The 21710-nt window shown below is 42.8% G+C and overlaps 1 protein-coding gene across 1 annotated transcript in view; it reads right to left on the bottom strand.

Annotated features, from left to right (window-relative positions):
- pcdh7a (protocadherin 7a) overlaps positions 1–21710 on the bottom strand; it is a 40548-nt gene that overhangs the window by 18352 nt on the left and 486 nt on the right. Inside the window, exons 2-4 of the mRNA XM_014340185.2 lie at positions 19689–21634; positions 16298–17474; positions 10496–11275 (exon numbers count right to left, since the gene is read on the bottom strand). Coding sequence (XP_014195671.1) covers positions 10496–11275; positions 16298–17474; positions 19689–21112 — 3381 coding nt within the window. The 5' untranslated portion in view covers positions 21113–21634. The remainder of the gene's footprint in view (positions 1–10495; positions 11276–16297; positions 17475–19688; positions 21635–21710) is intronic.

Raw genomic sequence — 21710 nt, 5'->3', positions numbered from 1 at the left:
AACTGTGGATTATTTTCACAACTCATTAATAATTTAGTCTCATTAGCCCAATAGGCTGACAGAAATTGCCATTTGTAACCAACCAAGAGTCCAGACTACATATTCAGTATGCTGGCATAGAAGATTCTGAAATCCAACCTGTTTTCATCCCTAAAAGTTACATAAATTTTTAAATACTGAAACTGTTGCAGTCTACAGCTCTTGTACGGTGTCCATCTGCAGAGGAAGCTATGTGTTTTTAGAAAGCATTGATCTTTCAAGCTTTCTTTTAAGCCACGAGACAACAATCCAATTACTCTTTAAAGCTTATTCAAGGAAGAAATGTATTTTTCAGCCCATTAGGGGGATTTAATCCCCTTACTTTATCTGAAAACTAATTTTCACAAGACAGCAACGAGACCTCTAATGTACACAATATTTCAGCGACTTAAGCACTATATATATTGAAAACTTTGAGCTTAAGTGGAGCACTTTGTAGATGCAAATACATTCACTGATCTCTACATGGGTTCAGACATGATATGCGCAATTTGGATTCCTCACAGTCCAGATCTCATATTCTACACAAATCCCCATACGGGAATAAGAAATGAATTATTTAACCATTCATAATGATCATGCCATGTAAGAGTAACACCACTTTGTAAAAGTCACACAGAGACACTTTCTTGCAGGAGCGACTTATTAATCAGATTAAAAAAAAAACACATTTTTTTTGATATTCAGTTAGTTAACAATTTTAAATTCAATGTTTGATCATCCACAGCTACACTGTTACTGCTGCTGCTGTTGCCTTTTGGTTGAGATCTACTAAAGATCTACTGCAAACATGGTGAGCACGCTTAACATCTGTCTTTTAGAGAATTCAGAGAAAAAAAGGGGGGAAATGAAAAAGAGTAACAACAAAAAAACCCCTTCAGAGCATGTTAAGGTGAAATCGTTGATTCAACATATTTTTGACAGAAGACTCCCTGCAAAGGCTCTGCAGGATTTAAAAGGGCCGCTGTCAGCAAAGGCCGGCATTAGAAAACACTCTCACACATCAAATTCTAATCAAAGCCTGGTCTTTTTAACAGCGTGAAAGCTTTTATGTTAACACGACACCACGACCAAAGCTTTATTCACGCTTTTAAAAAGAGACTGACCCAAGCATGTGTGTGTGCCTGCACCTGACAATACACCATATCTGTGTCAACACACTCTACCCTTGCTTCTCATCTTACCGGTGATACCGTGTGTGACTCCCCTAACCATGAATAAATTGTCTGTGATCCGCGCTTACAAAGTGTACACCTGTGTGTGTCTTTGTATGGATGCAGGTAGGGATGTGTATATTTTCCAAGCTGTCTCAAGTTGTCGGCTCGGATGTGAGCATTCTTTTATCCAGCCAATTAGAGGTTGCCATTTCATCCCATGGAAACCTGTTTGGGGCCTAATTGGAAGACGTATTTGCATGACTTTGATTTCAGTTTCTTAGTGCGCTTGTTTTAAAGCTTCTGTGTGCATATGCGGATGTGAGTAATGTTCAGTAAAAGTGAGGGGTTTTTTTTGCTTTTACCCCCTTTTTCCTCAAGTGCTGTTAGTTGCCATCTTCATATTAGTGCTGCATTTGTGAAACAAGAGGAGAACCTCTTAAATAATCTATGTCTGATTTGTACCTGTGCACTGTTGACCCATTAAGAACGAGCTTTATGGTAATGCCTTGCTATTACTGTGCTATATCAGGAGAAAGTCTTTGACTTTAAGTGTAGTTTGATTCATCACGTTCACTGTGTTTTGGCTCTAAGTGTCTGTATGTGAACATAAATCATGTTAGTTTATGCGTATGGAGGTAGTTCTTCCTTTCCAAAGTCCAAGGGAACAAGAGTGTGTGATTATACAGCCTGTGTGAAAATGTGTGTCTGTCAAGCAGGTCAACCTGTTTTAACATCTCTGTTTGAAGACACTGGCTATTTCTTAGGGCTTGGGTCAGCTAGATCTTTTGGTCTGTGTGTAAGTGTAAGTGTGTCTGCACATTTACGTGGGTGTCTCTCTTCTGGTTTATTTCTGACATGAACAGGCAAGTGGGACTCTACAAGGATCGAACACGCACACATAGCGTATACGCTCACATGCACTGGGAGAGGTTTGGGTCAGTGGTATAATATGGAGAAATGCTGCAGGCAGAGGCATGCCCACTCAGATTTATGTAACTTTTTCATTAGGGCAGGTAGAAAGCTCTCATCTCTTTCCCTCTCCCTGTCTCTCCCTCTCTCACTCACACACACACACACTCACACACACACACACAACACACTCACACACAGCCACACACACACACACACACACACACACACACACACACACACACAACAAGCACACACACACACACACACACACGGATAGCCTGGAGAGTCTGAGCTGGCTTTCCTCTCAAAGTGAACCTCCTTCCCTCCTCTCTTCTTCTACTTCTAACCCTAGACCCATATACCTCATTTCTATCTTTTTCAGTCCATCTCCTCCTTCCCTGTACTCCCCCCATCAGCTTTCCACCCCTAGGCGATACCTAAGAATGCATTTTCATTTTGTAGCTTCACATCTCCCTCCACCACTCACTGAAGCATTGCCTGTTCTCCCACTCACCTTATTTCTCTTCATCCACCTACCCAAATCTCCTACAACCACCCCACACCGCCACCACTATTACCCCCCAAGTTAGTGGTACTAACCAGGAATTTCTTTTCTACTCTTTCATTTATTCTCCTCCTCTTCTACAGTCTTCATCTCGATCTTCCGATTTATCTATCGTCCACCAACAATTCTAAACAGATGGCTACACGTAGCCTGGAGCAAAAACATTGGCTTTGGACTACAGCGCTACCAGGGCCAGTCTTTTGCACTCACGCAAGATCTAATAAGCTGATATCCGGCGAGAAATGTGCTCTGATTCGCCAGTGGCAAAAATGCATAAACCATATTGCACAGTGCAGATATTCACACCTTAGGCTTGTTCCTTGGTAGCATGCTTAATTTTATCCAACCCCCCCAAAAATGAAAAGCAAAGATTAAAGCTGATTTTAACTACGGTCTAAAAACAGACGAAAAAGAGGGAGCAGGAAATGGAGAGGGTTGTTAAGAGTCATTTGTAAAATTTAAAGAAACTATTAAGTGTTATAAAAAAAGAAAGTTTGGAACCATTAAAAACACGTTTTAAAAAAGATGGATCCAGATGGAGAGTGATGAAAAGAGATGAAACCACTTAGGGAGAACAAAGAGATCAATCAAGAGAAAGACAGACGGAGGAAGATGTAATTGTGTGTGTGTGGGTGTGTGAGTGTGTACACACACACACACACACCCACACACTGCGTGAGTGTGTGTGTGTGGAGGGGGCGGGGGGTAAAGTCAGACATTGGGGATGGAAGATTGGAAAGAGACACTTTTTTTAATTGGACGACTTACACAGCGCTGAGTTCTAAAGCAAATATCTCAGGCGCCTGCTCTGTACAATAAAATAATAAGTGTTTATAAGCACATTCCAGTGAGTAGATTTTTGCCACCTTGGTTTTGTAAGTTTGTACATTGAAGCTTAGATCTGTTACCATCACTTTTGAGAGTATGTACTGTCTTTTTTTAAGACTCATAATTAGACATATATCTTTATATTCCAATACTTTAACTCTGAGCATTCACCTCCTTTGCTTTAAGCCTGATTGTGATTTAAGAATAAAAGCCCTTTTTCTTTATGTGTGTTTGCAGACCTGTCATTGGATATGTGTTTGATGATTCGTAAGTTGTTTCCTCTGTAGATGTCATGAGTTCAAAACGCAGTTTCAGCATCTTTTAACGAAAGCATGCTGATATTGTGTCAGTCCATTTTACATAATAAAATCAGTCCGTCCACCGAGCTGTCACCTGGAACATCGACTGGCAACGCTAAACCAATTTTAATCAAGTTGACTCACCCTAGATTGATTCAGTTTGAGTTTATCCAATCCGACTTGATTCCACACAATCTGAATTATTCAATTTAGCTGCGCTGTGCGCAGTCCAGTTCAGTTCAATTCAAAATCCATTCAAGCCAATTTAATTCGGCTCAACTCAATACCACTTAATGCACTGAAGATTCTTTTGTGTAGGTGGATAAAACCAGTCATAGGGCTACTAAGCTGTCTCGAATCCCTGTCTAGTGTGAGAAAGAGTGCTTTTGTTTAGCAATATTGGGTAAAATTGCTCAACCCACAGACAGCCATTAAGGTAATGCTGGAAGGCAGATGAGCTGAATGCCGAGCTGTACAATGCGGAGCAGAGTCTTCAAGACGCAAATAAAAGGAAGCATCGCAGTGAGGGGCTTGCTATGTAGGTCTTTGTGTGTGCTCAAATGTGTGTCTGTGTCAGGGAGTTAAGAGAGAGTGTTTGTGAGCCTCCGCAGATGTGTGTGATTCTTGGAGGCAGAGTGTGCCCGGGCTTGTGAATGTGATTCCGATCCAGAGGGAATGGAAGAAGAAACTGATGTAAGAGATGGAAAACTTTCCTATCCACTTGTGTGTCATCATATTCTTATCAGACTTCATTTGCTTGCAGTGAAAAAGTGTGTATGCATAAGGATCTGGGAGGGTGTGTAATTATGTGCTATTATGTACACACAAAAGTGTTTCGGTGGGCACGTCTGTGTGTGTTAAAATCATAATTTTGACAGTGCCTGCCACATGTATCCCTGCTTCAGCTTGCCTGCGTGAGTGCATGTATCTGCTGGAAAGACATTCCCACATTCTTGCCATTTCCACAGAGAAGTTGAAACAAAAGCTGAAGGGAGGAGTTGTTAACACGGTAACATTATCAGCTGAACACCCTGTCTGTATTATCTTGTGTGGTAAACAGCTGAGACAGACAAGGGACTTCTAATCACATTCCAGCTCTGGTTGACCTTGATGTGTAAGGAAACAGACAATTTGTCTCCTTTTGCCTCCTGCAACCTCCCTCCCTCTGATTCTCTCCTTCCTTTGTCTTTCTCTGGCTGCACTTAGGCTGCCACACATGGAAGTGCACATGCTGTCTTTGTGGCTTTAATTCAATGAATCCTAAAAATAATCTCAACCTTTAGCATCGCCTGTTGCCCTTTACTTTTTACATTCACATTCTTATCTTGAGTCAAAGCGTTTTAAAGAGTATGGACGACCAAAACATCACTTTAAAAACCTCATCTTCATCCCACTGAGGACATTTGGACTGCACCTTGTCTACGCTGGCTACATTGTGAAAGCAGCATGCCAGCCCAGCAGCAGTAGCAGCTGCAGTTCTCAATCATTTTGTGTTCAGTTGGAGCGCCGCTGTGCAATCTGAAAAGTTTCGGCAGCAGTCACGGCCCAATACACTCTACATAGTCCCGGAGAAAATAGCAGAAAAACAGGTGTGAAATGGCAGCTTCGAAATGAGACCAAAACAGTTCTTGTGCAGATGCAGCCTGCAGTGCTTTCACATTTACCATTTTTCAGGAATTTGAAACCAAATCTGGTCCTCAAGCTAAGGCTTTTCCCCTGTATTACAGAGTTAAATCTGTGGAAGTGAGTGCAATGCAGCTGAAGATTTGTTTGGTCAGATTCAGTCTATGAGCTTAGTTTCTTTCAGTTAAATTTATATCAATGTAGCTGTTCTAACAACAGAGGAGTTCAAACAGATGGATAGCTCAAAACCTGTGATTGTAGATATGTCTATACTATGTACAGTACTACACTGTAAACATGGAAATAAATAAATAAAAACATGAATAAAAAAGTAAAGGATTATTTTGTCCAGTGACCTTAAAAAACATGACAAAAACATTTATGAGTCATTTATAAATCTGATCGTTGCCTATATTTAAAATATAAATGTTGAATGAAATGATTTAACTAACAAACTATTATTCTTTCAATTTCAGCTGATGCTTCTAAATCTTAAATCGAAGGTGTGATGAAGATGCTTTTGTACTTCCATTCAACTGTGGCTCTTCATGCCAAGAGCCCACAAAGTACTGCTGAATGGCAGGTCGACAAAACTGTCAATAAAAGGGAAATTCGTGTTTCTCGATGTTTACAAATGTCAGTTTGTTTGTGAGTTTTAATAATGGACCTTCAGTGCACTTTCAGACGCAGACTATTTATGTTCGTACAATCTCGATCAAGCGGAAAATCAATGTTTACAGGGTAAGCAAGTGTTCTAAATCTACAGCCAAGCACCTAAGAGGGGATAGTGCGATGGTCAACCCTTTCTTAGTCTCCTTCCATCATTTAAACCTCTCTCACTCTGTCTCATTTCATTCAGTCTGGCTCATGTTTCCTCTCTCAAGTCCACTGCCTCTAACCCCAGCACCTCCCCTCCCCTCGTGCTTTGCTGCCAGGTCAGCAGATCAGTTTCAGTCTGGCTCAATGGGTGATCCCCACTTTGGTTACCTTGTCCTTCTCACCTCCCACTTACCTCCACCTCCTCATCTCCCATCTACTCGCCCCTTGAGCATATGGCTGGCTGAGTGGCCTGAACTCGTCGTGACTTTAATAAATACCTCAGTGTGCTGGTATCATCATGACAAGGGTCACGGGATGGTTACAGTGTGCGCATTCGTGTGTGTCACAAAGCAACAGGGAGGGGACAGTGTGTGTTTGTGTGTTTCTGTTTGTTTCTGGATGACAGTACCTTCACCTCTACGACCCAAATGCACGCTGCATGTTATCACAGGGGGCGTATGTGCGGATGCATTCATGTGGCATGCATGAATCTGAGTCTGTGACAGAGGCTCATCATATTTAATCCTGGAGGGATTTTGCTGAAATGAAAAGCTGCTTTTCAATTTTATAATCCAGTAGACCTAATCTCTCCACCCGCACCCGTCCATACAGTCCAATTAGATGGACAAGACTGGCCGGATGAGTCCTGTTCACCACAAACTCCCCTTCACCTGACCTTGCTGTGCCAATACAAGTGCCCCGTGTTGTGAGAGTCCAGCAGTGACCTTCACCAAGTGTTGCAGAAATGTGCAGTGCGCAAAAAACTGCACCGTCGACCCACCTGTTTCCACTGCAGTCTTGGCCTTGTTAACAGGACATTGATTGGACTTGGACTGAATGTGTGTGCATGGGTTTAAGATGATGTGTGACTGGTTCGATTCAGCCTTTGTGGCACCGAGCGCTCACCCGCCCCCGCACACCCGCTGGGTTCAGCAAGAGAGAAAGTGCACACTACAGTAAAAGAAGTCGCACTAGTGAAAATGCTGAGTCGATTTATTCTCGGAGGTCAGTGTGGCGCATGGAAGATGCAAGGGTACCAGCGACGGGGTGTTTAGATTTATAGCCTGGCATATGGCAAAGAAAGTTGGAGACTGATGGAAAGGAAGAGGGAGTGAGAGTTAAAAGGGGAGAAAAGTGAACAAGTGAAAAGTTCAAAGCGCTCTTTCAGATTAAGTTACACTCTGCAAAAAGGATGAAAACCAAAGATAACTGGAACATAACTGTTAAGTTTGATAAGCTTTAATTGTGGGTGGCTGAGGACAACAGACAGGAGGAACCTTGTTGTGATGAATTGTGCATTTTTTTTTGTGTGTGTGGTGGAGTTAAAGGGTGGAACAAGGCCACTTTGCCCATATTGACTGCAGTGCCATGTGACTGCTGTGATCATTAATGTGTCCTGATGCCAACGGGTATCCTGATGACCCACATCTCAGCAGTCCACTCTCAGTCTCTGGCTGCCACCCAAACCAGGCCTCTCTCTTTCTCTCGCTCTCTTGTCTTCTATCTTTACTCCCCGCTTTCCATGCCTCTTTTTTCTTGGAGAAACATACTCCTATCGTCTTTCTTAGAATTTGTCCACTGCAGGTGTAAAAGTGAAGTTGCAAGGAGCAGAGGTGGCGAGGGTAAACAAATCTAAATACCTGGGCTCAACCAACCTCCACAGCACTGGACAGCATGTAAGAGAGGTGAAGGGGAGAGTGCAGGCAGGGTGGAGTGGGTGGAGATAAGTGTCAGGGATGATTTGTGACTGAAAGATAGTAGCAAGAGTGAAAAGGGAAGGTGTTAGTGAGAGCTGCTATGATATATGGTTTGGAGACTGATGAAACGACAGGAGGCCAAGCTGGAGGTGGCAGAGTTGAAGATGTTATGGTGTGACCAGGATGGACAAGGTTAGAAATGAGTATATCAGGGGGATAGCACGGGTTGATCAATTTACAGACAAAGTCTGAGGCTGAGATGCTCTCGACATGTGCAGAGGAGGGATAGTAGGTATGTTGGGGAAAGGATGTTGAAAATGGAGCTCCTGAGCAGAAGGAAAAGAGGAAAAAGACAGACAACATTCATGGATATAGTGGAAATTAAGGGGGTCGGCGTGACAGAGGAGGATGTTAGAGACAGGGTGAGATGGAGGCAGTTGATCAACTGTGGTGAGCAAGAAGAAGAAGTTTGGTATTGAACCTCTATAATTTTTCTATTACTGTTAGAGACACACACCCCCGACCCCCAACACAAACACACACGGACACACACACTTCTTGTAGAATTTAGTTAAATAGCTAATCATTTAGACCACATTTCTGTTTTTTTCACCATTTTGTCCCTCACCATTTCCATTCGTATACAGATATCTTTCCCACTCTCTCTCTCCCTACTCCTCAGTGGACAATTTACATAAAAACAACCAACACTATTAACTGAGCTGTCTTGTGATCTTGTTTCCTCTTTGATGCAATCTTGCACTTTATTCATGAGCATCCAAGTTGGTCTGATGATGTGCTGACTTCAAATGAACAGCTTTTAATATTTTCACTGACCCAGTAAAGTAGCTTTAAAATGCAGAAGTTCTGCCCCATCTCGTTTACTCCATCTTCTTCCCCCTCCTAACCTTCTGTAATTCTCACCCACTCCTGATCTAATTCTATTCCAATTTCTGTTGGCATCGCAAATCCTACATCTGGCACATGCACACCACCTATTACTCCCAGAGTCTATCTCTCACTTGCACTCATGTATAAAATGCATATGCCTTCATGGAATAAGCAGTACCGCAAGCAAAGTGACAGGCACCCACAAACAAAAACCTGCTCATGTCGCTAAACTGTTTGAGTTAACAAATTTTGACATGTAAGCGAAACCAAATCACGCATGAGCTCCCAAAATCTTAGCCAGCACACACACACACTGTGTATGAAACCAATGGGTGTTGGAAATTTTGGGGGTCGGCTTGGGTGGGGAGGGGGCAAACCTCACTGCAGAATGGGAGTTAATTACCACATCCGATCAATAATTCATTACTCTGTCAGTTTGTGTGTCTGTGTGAGTCTCTCTCTGCTCTGGCATGTTTTGAGTGCACATAAGCATGAACACCAAACTCTCCCAGTAAGCATTTTCTTTCCCTGGGAATGGCGGATTAAGAGGATTGAATCCGTAATGGATTAACCTCTGCAGTTTGTGTGCGTATGCATATGTGTGAGTGTTCCTGTGTGTGTGTGTGTGCACGTGCACTGAGCGGGATCAGAGAGCCCATGTATGAACTGATTAGCCTAAGAAGCTGCTCTCCTTCCCTTTTAATGACCACATCAGCACTTTTCTCACCACGTGGAGGATAAATGTAGACTTGTCTGTCAAGGAAATGAGAAGCCCGCCTCTTTAAGAAGGGTTAGCTGTCATTCAAATATCACTCGTGGGCGCACTCCCTACGGAGTCCGGAGACCCTGCTGTGTCAGTGTGGCCGTGATGATAGATAGTGACTGTGTCTGTGTATTTGTAAATGTGTACACATGTGTAGGTGGAGGGGTGAGTGACCATCTCTATGGTGCATTTATTTATCAGCAGGAATTCAGCTTTTAACTGCAGCGCCTGGATTGAAAACCAAAGCCATTGCATCCATTAACTATATGACTGATATTGTTTATGGGATAAACATATATGCTAAATGGAAGAAAGATAACAGCTTGACAAGGGAAACAGAAACACAAAATGACCAATTACCCTGCTGGAAGCAACTATTCACCCACACCCCTCTCTGTTTTCACTCCGACTGATCTCCTCAGGGGTTCATACACACAGTGTCACATACACACACGTGTGCGCGCACATATACACACAATCATGCACATTCACGTACTCTTTGGCTACAGTGTGAGCTTGATGTATGTGCCCTGTAGTAGATCTTGCTAAACAGAGGGCCGATGTTTGACATGGAGCGCACGCGTCTGACAGCAGGCTACCGCTACACTGCTCATAGGCTTAGTATGCTGACACAGACACAAAAAAGTGCGTAAGCATACACACACACACACTGACAGCTATTTTGTGGAGATAAAATGGTGTTTAGACATCAGCGACAGGGTTTGCAGTACAGTATGTCAGCAGATGTGTGAATAAGAAGACATGAAGCCTGGGATGAAAAGGAGGAGATCAGGAGCCACACAGCGGACAAAGAGACAAAGAGACAGAAAGAGCTGAGTTTTTTAAGACAGAGTTGTAAAGAGGGACCAGTCAAAAGAATATTCAACATCCAGAGCGCCTACCTGTTTGCTGTACTTGTTTCCAGTCTGGCAGCCGTACTCTGAGCACTGGTCAGATCCCAGGGACATGGCATCTGCATTGCCACTGCCTCCACTACTGCTGCTGCTGGAACCAGCACTTCCCACACACCCACCACTGCCTACAAAGGTGTTAGAGGGAGGCAGCTCCTGGACTGCCTGGTGCTTCTTTCCCTCTGCTGGAGGTGAGTGAGGCTGAAGATTCACTGCGGGGAGGGGCGAGCTGGATTTGTAGTGCCGGGCCAGATCTGGGCTTGACTGATGCCTCCTACCACCGCCCATCCGCGGGCTTCCAGGGTCACCATCCACAGCACAGTAACGAGCTGCCAGGCGCTCACTAGCACTGCTCAGATCCTCTTCATCATCATCATTGGCATGGCGACGCAGTCCGTTGACTGTGACTATACCACTGTAGAGGGCTCTGTCTGACTTTCCTCCTCCAGGTCCATTCCCACTGCTTCCACTGCGCTTGTCCCTCCGAGGCTTGCGTCCACGATCTGATCCCCCACCACGGCCAACCTGTGGCTGCGCCCCCGTGGGACCAAAGAAATCTTCCTCTGGCTCCTTCTTGCCGGCCTCATAGCCATTCTTACCCTGAGCACCACACTGCCGAGCTGTGACTACCAGAAGAATAACCAAGATGACTGCTGCGGCTCCTGCCAGGACACCAATTGCTACACTGAGGCGCTGCTTGCCTAACGCACGCTCGCTGTCTGGGTCCCCTGCAATGTCTAGTGACAGCGGAGCCATCAGGCTTCGGGCCACCTGGGGAGAAAGGGAATAGGGGGAAAGATAAGATGCAAATGCAGAGTAAAGAAGGAAAAGGAATGCAGAGACAAACCATCAATAAAAAGTTTAGAGCAGCAACTGTAAAAAGATGACACAGTGGGGGTGAGCCACAGAGAAACATCAAACAGCATCGTCATCTTAATTACACTGTGTTTTAGTGTGAGAGCTCTCCATTATTCCCAGACACATAGGGTGTCACTAAATATATAATTGCTCTTGCTTCCCAGTTGCAGCATTTCAAATTGTGCCTCCAATTCTTCACTTGTGATCTCGCATCTTCTGCAGTAGTAGAGAAAAAATCTGGGATTATACTGTTTAAAGCTGATTAAAAGAATAAAATGAAACTTTAGACATTGAGCTCATGGGCAGTTAGGAATGGGAAAAGTAGAAGAAACAGTCAGTAAATGTGAAAATAAATTCAAGAGACATTATGAATACACCCTCTGAATGCAAACTCATCTACTGTCTCATCAATGAACAATGTCCCTATTGTAAATGAAAGCGTAGGCATGGATTTGTTAAGGATTTGGTATCACAATTTTTGCACTGCGAATTGGACAGTTAGACAAATAAGGAGGCTACTGTAAATATGTGAGCTCTGTGGAATTGTCTTTAGAGCCATTTTTCCCCCCACATTTTAAGGTCTCAAGTTTGTTCTGTTTAGCATAATGGTTTTGTTACAAGGTAAATCCACGCTAATCCATTTCAATATACAGCATATTGCACATATTTTGTCTCTGGGCTTAAGATAGATCTAACAATTATCTTCCTTTATGAACACATATACAGGATTGAAGCTCAGACATGCTCTGAGCTTGTACACTAATAAAAGGATCATTATAAGAAAGTGGGTTATGCTGAAACACAAACACAGCCATTAGTGGATATGGAGCCTTGCTCGACAGGAGACAATGAGGCTGTGGTGTTCTGGTCTGCACAGCCCTGCTGATAATATGGGGTAGACTCATGAATTTAAATACGACTAATCAATACAAACCAGCTTTGTAGGCAGAATCATTATTTAGATGCACTACAAGTTTAGACAGATATGAGCACAGTGATATCTATTCATGCACCTACACATGCCCGCAGAGAGTGTAAGCTGTTAGCGAGACAACTCATTCAGCAATCCCGACACCTTGTCACAGAGCTCATACGACAATTTCTTTGACCCATCTAGACAAAAAACTACTGACTCATGTAATTCCTGCTGCCTGCTGCTTAAGAATGTTAGATAATAAAGTATGCAAGGATGAATGGGAGAAAAAGAAGTTAAATATGAGCCCTCGTGGCTTCAGATGGCTCAATAAAAAAAATATATGGTATAACCTGCAGTGTTAGTAATACTGCAGAAAATTCTGCTCATACAGCTGCACTGTGTAACTTGCTCATTATACTACAAAAGGCATATGAGGCTTACTTATACAGAGGCATTCTTTTTGTTATCCATGAGCTGAGAATAAGCCTGGCAGTGTTGTAGTTCGTTGTTTTATCCCCATCTATCAGGGTTAAGTTTCATTGTTTTTCACTGAGTTGTGTTGGTTCTATTCCATTATTCTGCTTCCACTGCAGAGGGCCTCTCTGCCAGGCTCCGCTCTCCCATCAGCCCCACTGTTCTTTTGCCTGCAGTATTCCTTTCCATTCTCATTCTACTGGGCGTCTCTGGCATAGCGCATCCCCTGCACTGTCTGCTGTATTGTGTGTGCAGAACAAAGAGAACATTGCGATGGTGTGTCATATGTACAGATACCACTATGTGATGGTGCAGCCGCCAAGTCTCTGTGTGTTTGAGTGAGCACACAGGCACATGTGACGGCAAAAAACACGGAATGGTGCAAGGTGTATGGTTGTGAATCATCTCCTCTCTCTCTCTCTCTCTCTGTGTGTGCGTGCGTGTGTGTGTGTGTGTGTGTGTGTGTGTGAGTGAGTGTGCATGTGAGAAGATGAGACAGCCCATGTATTGTCATCCAAGTGTAGATATGCATGCTGTATGCAGGTATGGGTACAGCATACCTGCACAAGAACATTAGATGCCCCAAGTGTTGAGCGGTATAAGCTGCCAACTCTACCCCTACATTTGAATTCAACCTTGTGACGCATCCCAAAATCCCAGAGGAATCTTCCATTCTGCTGCATGAGCTTTATTCTAGCTGGACCTAACATTAGCATCTATCTGTTCTACTCTCCAAGGATTCAGTTATCAGCATGTCACTGCAGATACTGATGCATCCAGACAAGGAGTCCACACAACTAGCCGATACTTGAAAAGTACTCATTCGCGGCTGGGGGCTCAATAAATTCACACCACAGAATAGCAACACTTTTAAAAATCTTACATTTTTAAGATGAAAAAAAAAAAATTCATATATATATAGATGAACTGAGATAAAATACAATTGGTCAAAATGTGAAAGTGGACTTCATAGTAGATCACACTTTTGATGTACCTTAAGGGGTCCCAAATGACAGCAATGTCTAAAATCTCACAACTAAATTCTTTCTTCTTCTACCTCAAACTCTGCAGAATGATATTCCAGATAATTATCCAACATGTGGCTCTCCCAGTAATGTTGGATAGAAATGACTGGGGTAATTTTCTGCCGCGGTGCTACTGCAGCAGCAGCAGCCGTTTTCGTTCCCTAATTGCATCTGGCATCCATCCACCACTCAGTTTGACTTCATTATGAGATGGAGGTATTCTCTCTTCAATGACTTCTACTCAATTACTCCTTCAAGTTCCTCCTTACAGTCACACTAAACTATGCATATTGTAATCACAGACAGCTTTTATATCAGCTTGGATATATTACAACCTATTGTTTGATTCAGTGGCATGGTCATTTAGGCGTACTGCAGCTAATTCTTCCTGCCCTGGTATTGTTTCATCACTTACCTCGTGATCTTTTTAAATTCTCATCTCTTTGATTTCTTGTTTTTTTTTTATATATATTTCTATTTTTAAGTGTTAAATTCATAAGGTGTCCTATTTACTCCCTTGTGATAAAATCATTCACCCTCTGTCTGCACTCATTTGTTTGACTTTGTTCGAAAAGATATCTGGATGCCAAATTGTCTCCACATGAGGTGAGTCAAAACTTTCAAGCTGAGGTAATACAGGATGTTTTTCCCTTGCTAAAACACAACATTTAGCTTTAAGTGTGGTTCAATACAAGGATTTAGATTACTCAGAGGGCATGTTTAGCACAGTTTTACTGTAGTTGCTATGCAACTGTCTAAAATAGCTATACTAACATAACAGAAAATGAGAAATTAGTTAAAGTTTACATTTCTCAGCTGGCAATCATATATATTCTCCAACTGTCTCATTTTTAATCATCTTCCCACCCAGGGAAGCAATACACTACAACAAGCATAGATCGAGGTAGAGTCTGCAAGAGGTGCATTTGCATTATAAAGTGTGCTCTTACAGAATCAGCTAACATTTTGCATAGGTTAGAGTTCAGTGGAACTTTTTATGCTGTCCATATTGACCAAAACATTTTTTTACTTGTTATATGTGTGCCTCTTACTACTCTTACTGTTCGCCTCACTACCTCACTAATATTTATCTAATATTTATATTTATATAAATCATGATACATGCAAAGAGTGGACAGCTGAAGACCTTTTCCTCAGAGAAAATCTAAGAATCAGTTCCTGCCCAAGTTTCAAGTGGGAGTTGAAACCACAAGTTCAGCACAAACACTCTAACCACAAAGCCACTGAACCAATTTAATTAATTAAGCGCCAGTACCAATTTCCACACCAGAGATAAAGTTTCAGTAATTATTACCTGCCAGCATTTATAACTTAATTGAACATTTTTAAAGTGTAATGGGAAGTTCATTTGATTAATACGGAGGCAGAGGAGAAAGAAAGATTTCCACCAGCATAGCATAAGCTAAATTTGAACTCATACTGTTGTAGTTATTTTTGGTATCTCGGTAATGTCTTTGAGTCTAGTCAATTACCTCTGCACCTCCGTGTGGCTCTTTCAAGCCAACTCTGATCTTGCTCTGAAGACTTCTGTTTCAGAAAGCCACACAGATTTATTCAGTAATAGCAGATGCATTATATATTAAAGATTCTCTTTATTCTCCCAGTAAACATTACCCCTTTGCCATTTGAAGTGGTTTACTTTATCTAATCTCTGCCCGTGTCTCTTCTCTTCACAGTGTGCTTCAAAACACAATGCAAACTCTATACTGCATTAATATTCAAGTCTATAGTTAAGAGACACGGCTCTGGAATAACTTCTATTCAAATGTACGAACATACTTCAACCTATTCTGTATCAGAGGGCCAAAACTGGGACAGGGCGATCTCTCTCTTGCTGGCTCTCTAACATACTTACCTCTAATGCTCTCTCTCTCTCAAACACACTCTTTTCCTCTCTTCTTTCTCTCTCACCTTCCCTCTCTCAATCAGCACCACACACACCAAACCAATCCACACACACACCACACACACACACCACACACACACACACACACTAATGCTTTCGGCTTTGAGTTCAATGTACCATAAAAGGAGAACCACTTCAGTAATAACAGTTATTTTAACCACACACGCATTATAACAATGCATGCTGGACAAAGAACACACTCCAGTAGGCTCCAAACTACAAAGAAGCTGGCATTGCCAGTAGCCATCAATTGAGAAATGGGCTTCTTTATCTGGGGCAAATGTAGGCACATTTTCCCCCAAAAAACTGTCTGAAAATTACACCATGCAGGCTGCAGAATCTCTGCATTTATTCATTCTGCAGCCACAGCTCCTGCACTGTAATGTGTAGACATTGTGGCCGTTTAAGTAGGCCCCGGGGCAATACCATCGCTGTCAATATTTGTTATCATTATCAACAGTGTGGAATTGTGGTTCACATTTACCAAAAAGGGACAGTAGGTTTCATTAAATCTTTTACTTTGAGTTATTTAACTTAATGTACTCTGTGGGAGAAATCAGTTAGCATAAGACTGTATTAATACATGAAGTTACCTGTGCATCCACTAGTGAAGCATTAGCCAAGCTCTCATTAATGAAGACATGAACCAGTGCAGTGGCACAGAGAGAGGGGATGCCACTGTCATTCACTCGGACCACCAAACGATGTAGACCTCTGTGGCGGCGCTCCAGAGGCTCTGCCAGGGTGATCACTCCATTGGTGTGGCCAATCTCAAACAGTCGGAAGGGATTTCCTCCTACTAGAGAGTAGTGAAGATCAGCATTTGGGCCTGTGTCTGAGTCTATGGCTGTTACAGTTTTGACAATGGTGCGGGCACTGCTAGCAGGCGGTAGGAGGGTGTAGGACTCGTTGGCTGGAGAAGTAATTGCGGGGGCGTTGTCATTTTCGTCCGTCACAAAGAGCGAGACGGTGGCAGTAGCAGTTTTGCGAGGCTCACCTCCATCCACTGCCCGGACACGGAAAGTGTAGGTGGAAAGCTTTTCACGGTCAAATGATGCAGAAGAGAAGATGGTTCCAGTGTTGTTCTCAATGGAGAACAACTCTTCATTCTCTTTTTTACCATCTTCTCCCTCTGATTTTTCTCCTGTCATCTTCTCATCAACTCCATCCATCTCTACAAAAAGACTTAGTTCTGCATTCTGACCTTCGTCAGCATCAGTCACAGTGACCATGCCAACTGGACTGTTGGCTAGCAGATTCTCCTTTACATAAAATGTGAAGATTTCCTGAACAAACTTTGGAGCGTTGTCATTGCGATCGGTCACCTGAACAACAACGCTGGCAGAGCCTTGTAAAGACGGGGTGCCTTTGTCCTTTGCAAAAACCCGCAGTTCATATCGCTCTCGCTGCTCACGGTCCAAAACCCCAGTGGCACGAATGTCTCCATTGTCTGCATCTATGTAAAATGGTCCATTAGCAGCAGGGTCGAGTGAGTAGGCAATTTCAGCATTCTTGCCACTGTCTGCATCTGTAGCTACAACAGTGACTACCCTTTCGCCAGGCGAGTTGTTCTCTGCAAAGTGGACCTCCACAACACTCTGGGCAAAGGTTGGAGCATGGTCATTGATATCTACAACTCGCACCATCAATGAGCTGTTACTAGAGAGACTGGGGCTGCCAGAATCTACTGCCACAATTGTTACACTGTACTCTTTTGTGGCCTCGTAGTCCAGCAAGGCAGAAGTGTGTAAGAAGTACTTTTTCTTGTTCCTGTAAAAAAAGAAAAAAGAAAAAAAAAGAAACATGAATGCAATAGACATTTTACAGGGAAATGATATACGTCTGATCTCCGGTGGAGACAAATAATGATATTTCTTATTAAACTGCACTGGCACTGAGACACCAGGTGTTGCAGAAAGTTAAGTGGCTATTGTCTTGGTATTTTTATGGGAAATGTTCTATTATCATATCATACAAAATGTCACTTCTTTTGATTTTAGAAAGCCCAAGGTCACATCTTCAAAAGTCTTGTGTTGTCTCTCCAACAGGAAAAAAAGCATAGAGATACGTAGATCACAGTGATTAGAAACAAAAAAAAAAAAAGACAAGCACTCAATTAAAAAGAAAGGACTAGAGAATACCTTGTTCTTTTTTTTGCCTGAAAATTAACATCTGTCGAATAATTTCACTTTTCTTTCAATCAGCTCTAATATTTGCTACTTTAATAATCATTGGATTTAAAAACATCTTCCAAGGTGACTGCAATAATCTGTGAAGGGACACTAACACTGGAGAAACTGTGATTGTGACATTTTAATTAAAACCATGTATCGATGTGGTGAAGACCTCTTATCGTTACCACTTTGACAAATTTCTTTAGTCGACAATAGCCTTACATTCAATAAAACCACTAACCTCATTGTACAGGTGTCTGGTACTAACAATAATATCCTAAGAGGCTTTGTCTTTTTTTTCTCACTCCTGCCATTCAATGCCTTAAGGGAACATTCTTATAACTGACTGAAGTGCACTGACATCTGTAGTCATCACTGCTGGAATAATATTATTTAAAAGTGCAAAGCCCTTGACTATAATGAATATTTGTGCCTTAAGTTTACAGATTGTAAGATAGCTTCCCTACTTTGTAATGTTAGTGAATGAGTGACACTACTTGAACTAAGCTCAAGTGAAATTGGCATGGAAAAACACTTGAATTCTCTGTGAAAAACAGAGATCTAGATGGAAACGGTTTGCTGGATGTGTTGTTATCAGTGTTAGAATGAGCAGGTGTATATACATTTTCATATGCTGTATATTTCTGAATCATGATAACAGTTCACACGGTTCAAGGTTTGTATGGTATGTATGGTGAGGAGATACCAGTGAGTGAGCCAAGAAGTAGCTTCACATTAGTGTACAGTTTATGGAAAATGGGGGTTGACAAATTACAAAAGAAGAAGAAAAGCATCTTACTAAGCTAATAGGCTCCTTCTAGAACAACTTTTATTCACCATTCATCACTGATTTTACAAGTGTGCGAAACGCTAATGGGGGGGATTAAATATTGTTATTAAAAATATATATATTCCCACATTTGATGTTTTGATAACAATGGTAGAGTCAGGTCTTTGTATATGGTTCAAAATCTCCCATAGGTGTTGTGCTGGGTTGAGATGGGGTTACTACAAAGACCATATGATTCATATCATTTTTATACTCATAAACCATTTAGTGACCCCTTGTGCCCTATGGATTAAGGCCATCAGTACAGAAATATTTCATCAAGCAATAAAGGTGAGCACTCAGGACACCTTTGTATTGATTTTTGGAGACCCTTGCCTTTAAGGGAACAAACTGTTCCAGGAACTTGACCTCCATAGCATGACAGAGCCCACAGAATCTCTCCAATCAAGGGTTCAAGTTTCCCTCTGATTGTTCACACATCTGTGTTCTTTGATAACTGAATTAATCACTGTACATAAGTGTTAAGAAATAGCTATAAATTACCTGTGTTTGATGGAATTTTAAAGTTGTATTGTTTGATGTATATGACCCTTTTTTTAATAAACAATGACCTCGCTGTTGTTTTTCAACTCTGTCATTTTGATTCAGGTGCTTAATGATACATAGACACATGTTATTTTACTAATATTCTGCCTGTTTGCTAATGTTTTGTCCCCCGCTCAAGTAAAGTTGTGTATCATATTGAACTTTTATTTGAAATGCCTCATTACTTCATAATTACCAAAGATAACTTACTGTGTTGTGCTCCTTAAAAAATTTCCACCGTGCTTTGGCAAGGAATTATTATTAGGATAGAGGTTCATTATCTGACAGTGTGTGCCCAAGTAACTTATTATCTAGTCTTTGATTCAGTGTTGTTCAGCAAATGCTTAATGATAGACACTTATCCTGGCATGTTTACTTTTAACTTTTCAGGATTTTGTGTAAGTTATCACTGTTAACTGTTTTGGTTCATCTTACCTGTCAAAGGCGTCATCTGCAGGTAAGGGTGGGAGCACTGTTTCCCCAGCTGGCTTGAGTGTGAATGGGACATCTCCTACTACTGTGCAAGTCACAGCTCCATTCTCTCCCTGGTCCCGGTCTGACACCTGGACCAGAGCTACTGGTGTGTCCACCAAGACATTCTCTGGCACTAAAGAGGCTCCGTCTCGTACAGGGATCCGGCCAATTTTTCGGATCTCTACAACAGGAACGTTGTCATTTTCATCCCGAACAGCCAAAACTACCGTGGTTCGATCAGTGCGGGGTGGCTGGCCGCGGTCCCTGGCCATTACTGTGAACCTCAGTTGTGCCACTTCTTCTCTATCAATCCTGTGGAGAACACTCAGCCATCCAGTTGCTTCATCCAGCCTTAGGAGTCGCCTGACAGACTCAGTTGCAGCTCCAAAGACGTACTCCACTTGCCCATTGACTCCAATATCACGGTCTGACGCTCTAACCTGGAGGACAGGTGTACCTGGAGGGGCATTTTCTGCCATTTCTGCTTCATATGTAGACCTCTCAAATTGTGGGCTGTTGTCATTCACGTCAGAGATAGAAACACGAAGCAGAGCTTGGGAGGAACGTGGTGGGTTCCCTCCATCTCGAACCCTCAGGACAAGCTCATATGAATCTTTTTGCTCACGGTCTAAGGTGCCTTTCACAATGAGCTGTGGCTGTTTTTCACCATCTGGTATATCTGCCACTTGCAGTTCAAACACACTGCTTCTAGCTCCTCCCCCATTATCTCCACTTCTACCCCTCCGGTCCCCAAGCCCATCTACTCTAGTAATGGGGTTTCCTCCTGCTGTGCGTCTTGATGAAGTTGACCCAGCCCCACCGTCCTGAATGAGCTCATAACGGTCAATGCCATTTCGCCCAAAATCTCTGTCTGTGGCAGTGGGAAGCAGGTAAAGGGTTCCAATGGGCCGATTCTCTTCAACTGAGAGCTGCAGCACAGGTGAGGGGAAGGAAGGTGTATTGTCATTGATGTCTGTGATGACAACACGGCCTTCAAACAGGTCTACCCAGCTCTGCAGTGGCCCGATCACTGACACTTCAAAGTCCAAGAAACACTCATTTTCATCAAATATCATCTGGCACTGGGGGAGTTTCTCTCTGTCGATGCGCCGTGGGCCGGTTGTCAGCTCACCTGTCACATTGTCAATCTTGAAGTACTCTGAGCCGCTCTCCAGGGCAAAGGTGACATCCCCACTGCCTGTACCTGCTGTGAGGCCAAGGTCTGCGGCTACGTTGCCAATCTTGACGTCAGGTGGACCCTCCTCCGCCACCCGGTACCGGAGAGCTGAGTCGGCACCCGGTAGCTGAGTCAGCAGCTGCAGCACTAAGACCACGAGGCTGAGAACCTGCGCCGCGGAGGAGTGCACTGCACCAAGCCTCTGCATGGCTCTTTCTCTCGCTTCTCTCCTTCCCGCTCTGTCTGCCTCGTAGCTGCGGCTCGTCTCTTCTTTATTTATGTTCTGGTGTACCTCACGGCGTGGGTGTTTGGTTTATCCTTTCTTACCCTTTCTCTACCACTCTCTGTGGACTGCTGCCTGAGGTCCGGAGAAAAGCTTTCTGACTGTAGTTCACTTCAGTGGCACAGGCTCCTTTCTTCTGTTCTCCTCCTATACCCAGTGATTTTTATTTTCAAACTTCTATAGCAGCAGTGCTCTTATCTTGCTGGGCTGTTTAAGCCTCAGAGATATAAAAAAATCCATCCTGCTGCGAAAAATAAAACTAATTTATCAGAATTGGATTAATCCACTTCCTCACTTCTTTCTCTTCCCTCCGTAAACCGGAGAGCTATCCGGACAAGGGCGCTTATCAGTTCATAATGCTATTTGTAACTTCTTTTTATTCCAGTCACATTTGGGACAGAGGCTTTTCTCGCGTTTTTCACAGTTAGAAACTGCAATGCAGCACCACTAGAGGAAAGAAAGAAAGAGAGAGAGAGAGAGAGAGAGGGAGGGAGGGAGAAAGAGAAAACAGCCTCTCAGCTCT

The sequence above is a fragment of the Haplochromis burtoni genome, unplaced genomic scaffold (genome assembly GCF_018398535.1).
Source record: "Haplochromis burtoni strain Fernald_Lab_line unplaced genomic scaffold, NCSU_Asbu1 Contig_345, whole genome shotgun sequence".
Classification (NCBI taxonomy): Eukaryota; Metazoa; Chordata; class Actinopteri; order Cichliformes; family Cichlidae; genus Haplochromis; species Haplochromis burtoni.
Note: the sequence above shows the minus strand (reverse complement) of the source record. Positions and strands in the feature narration are given on the sequence as shown.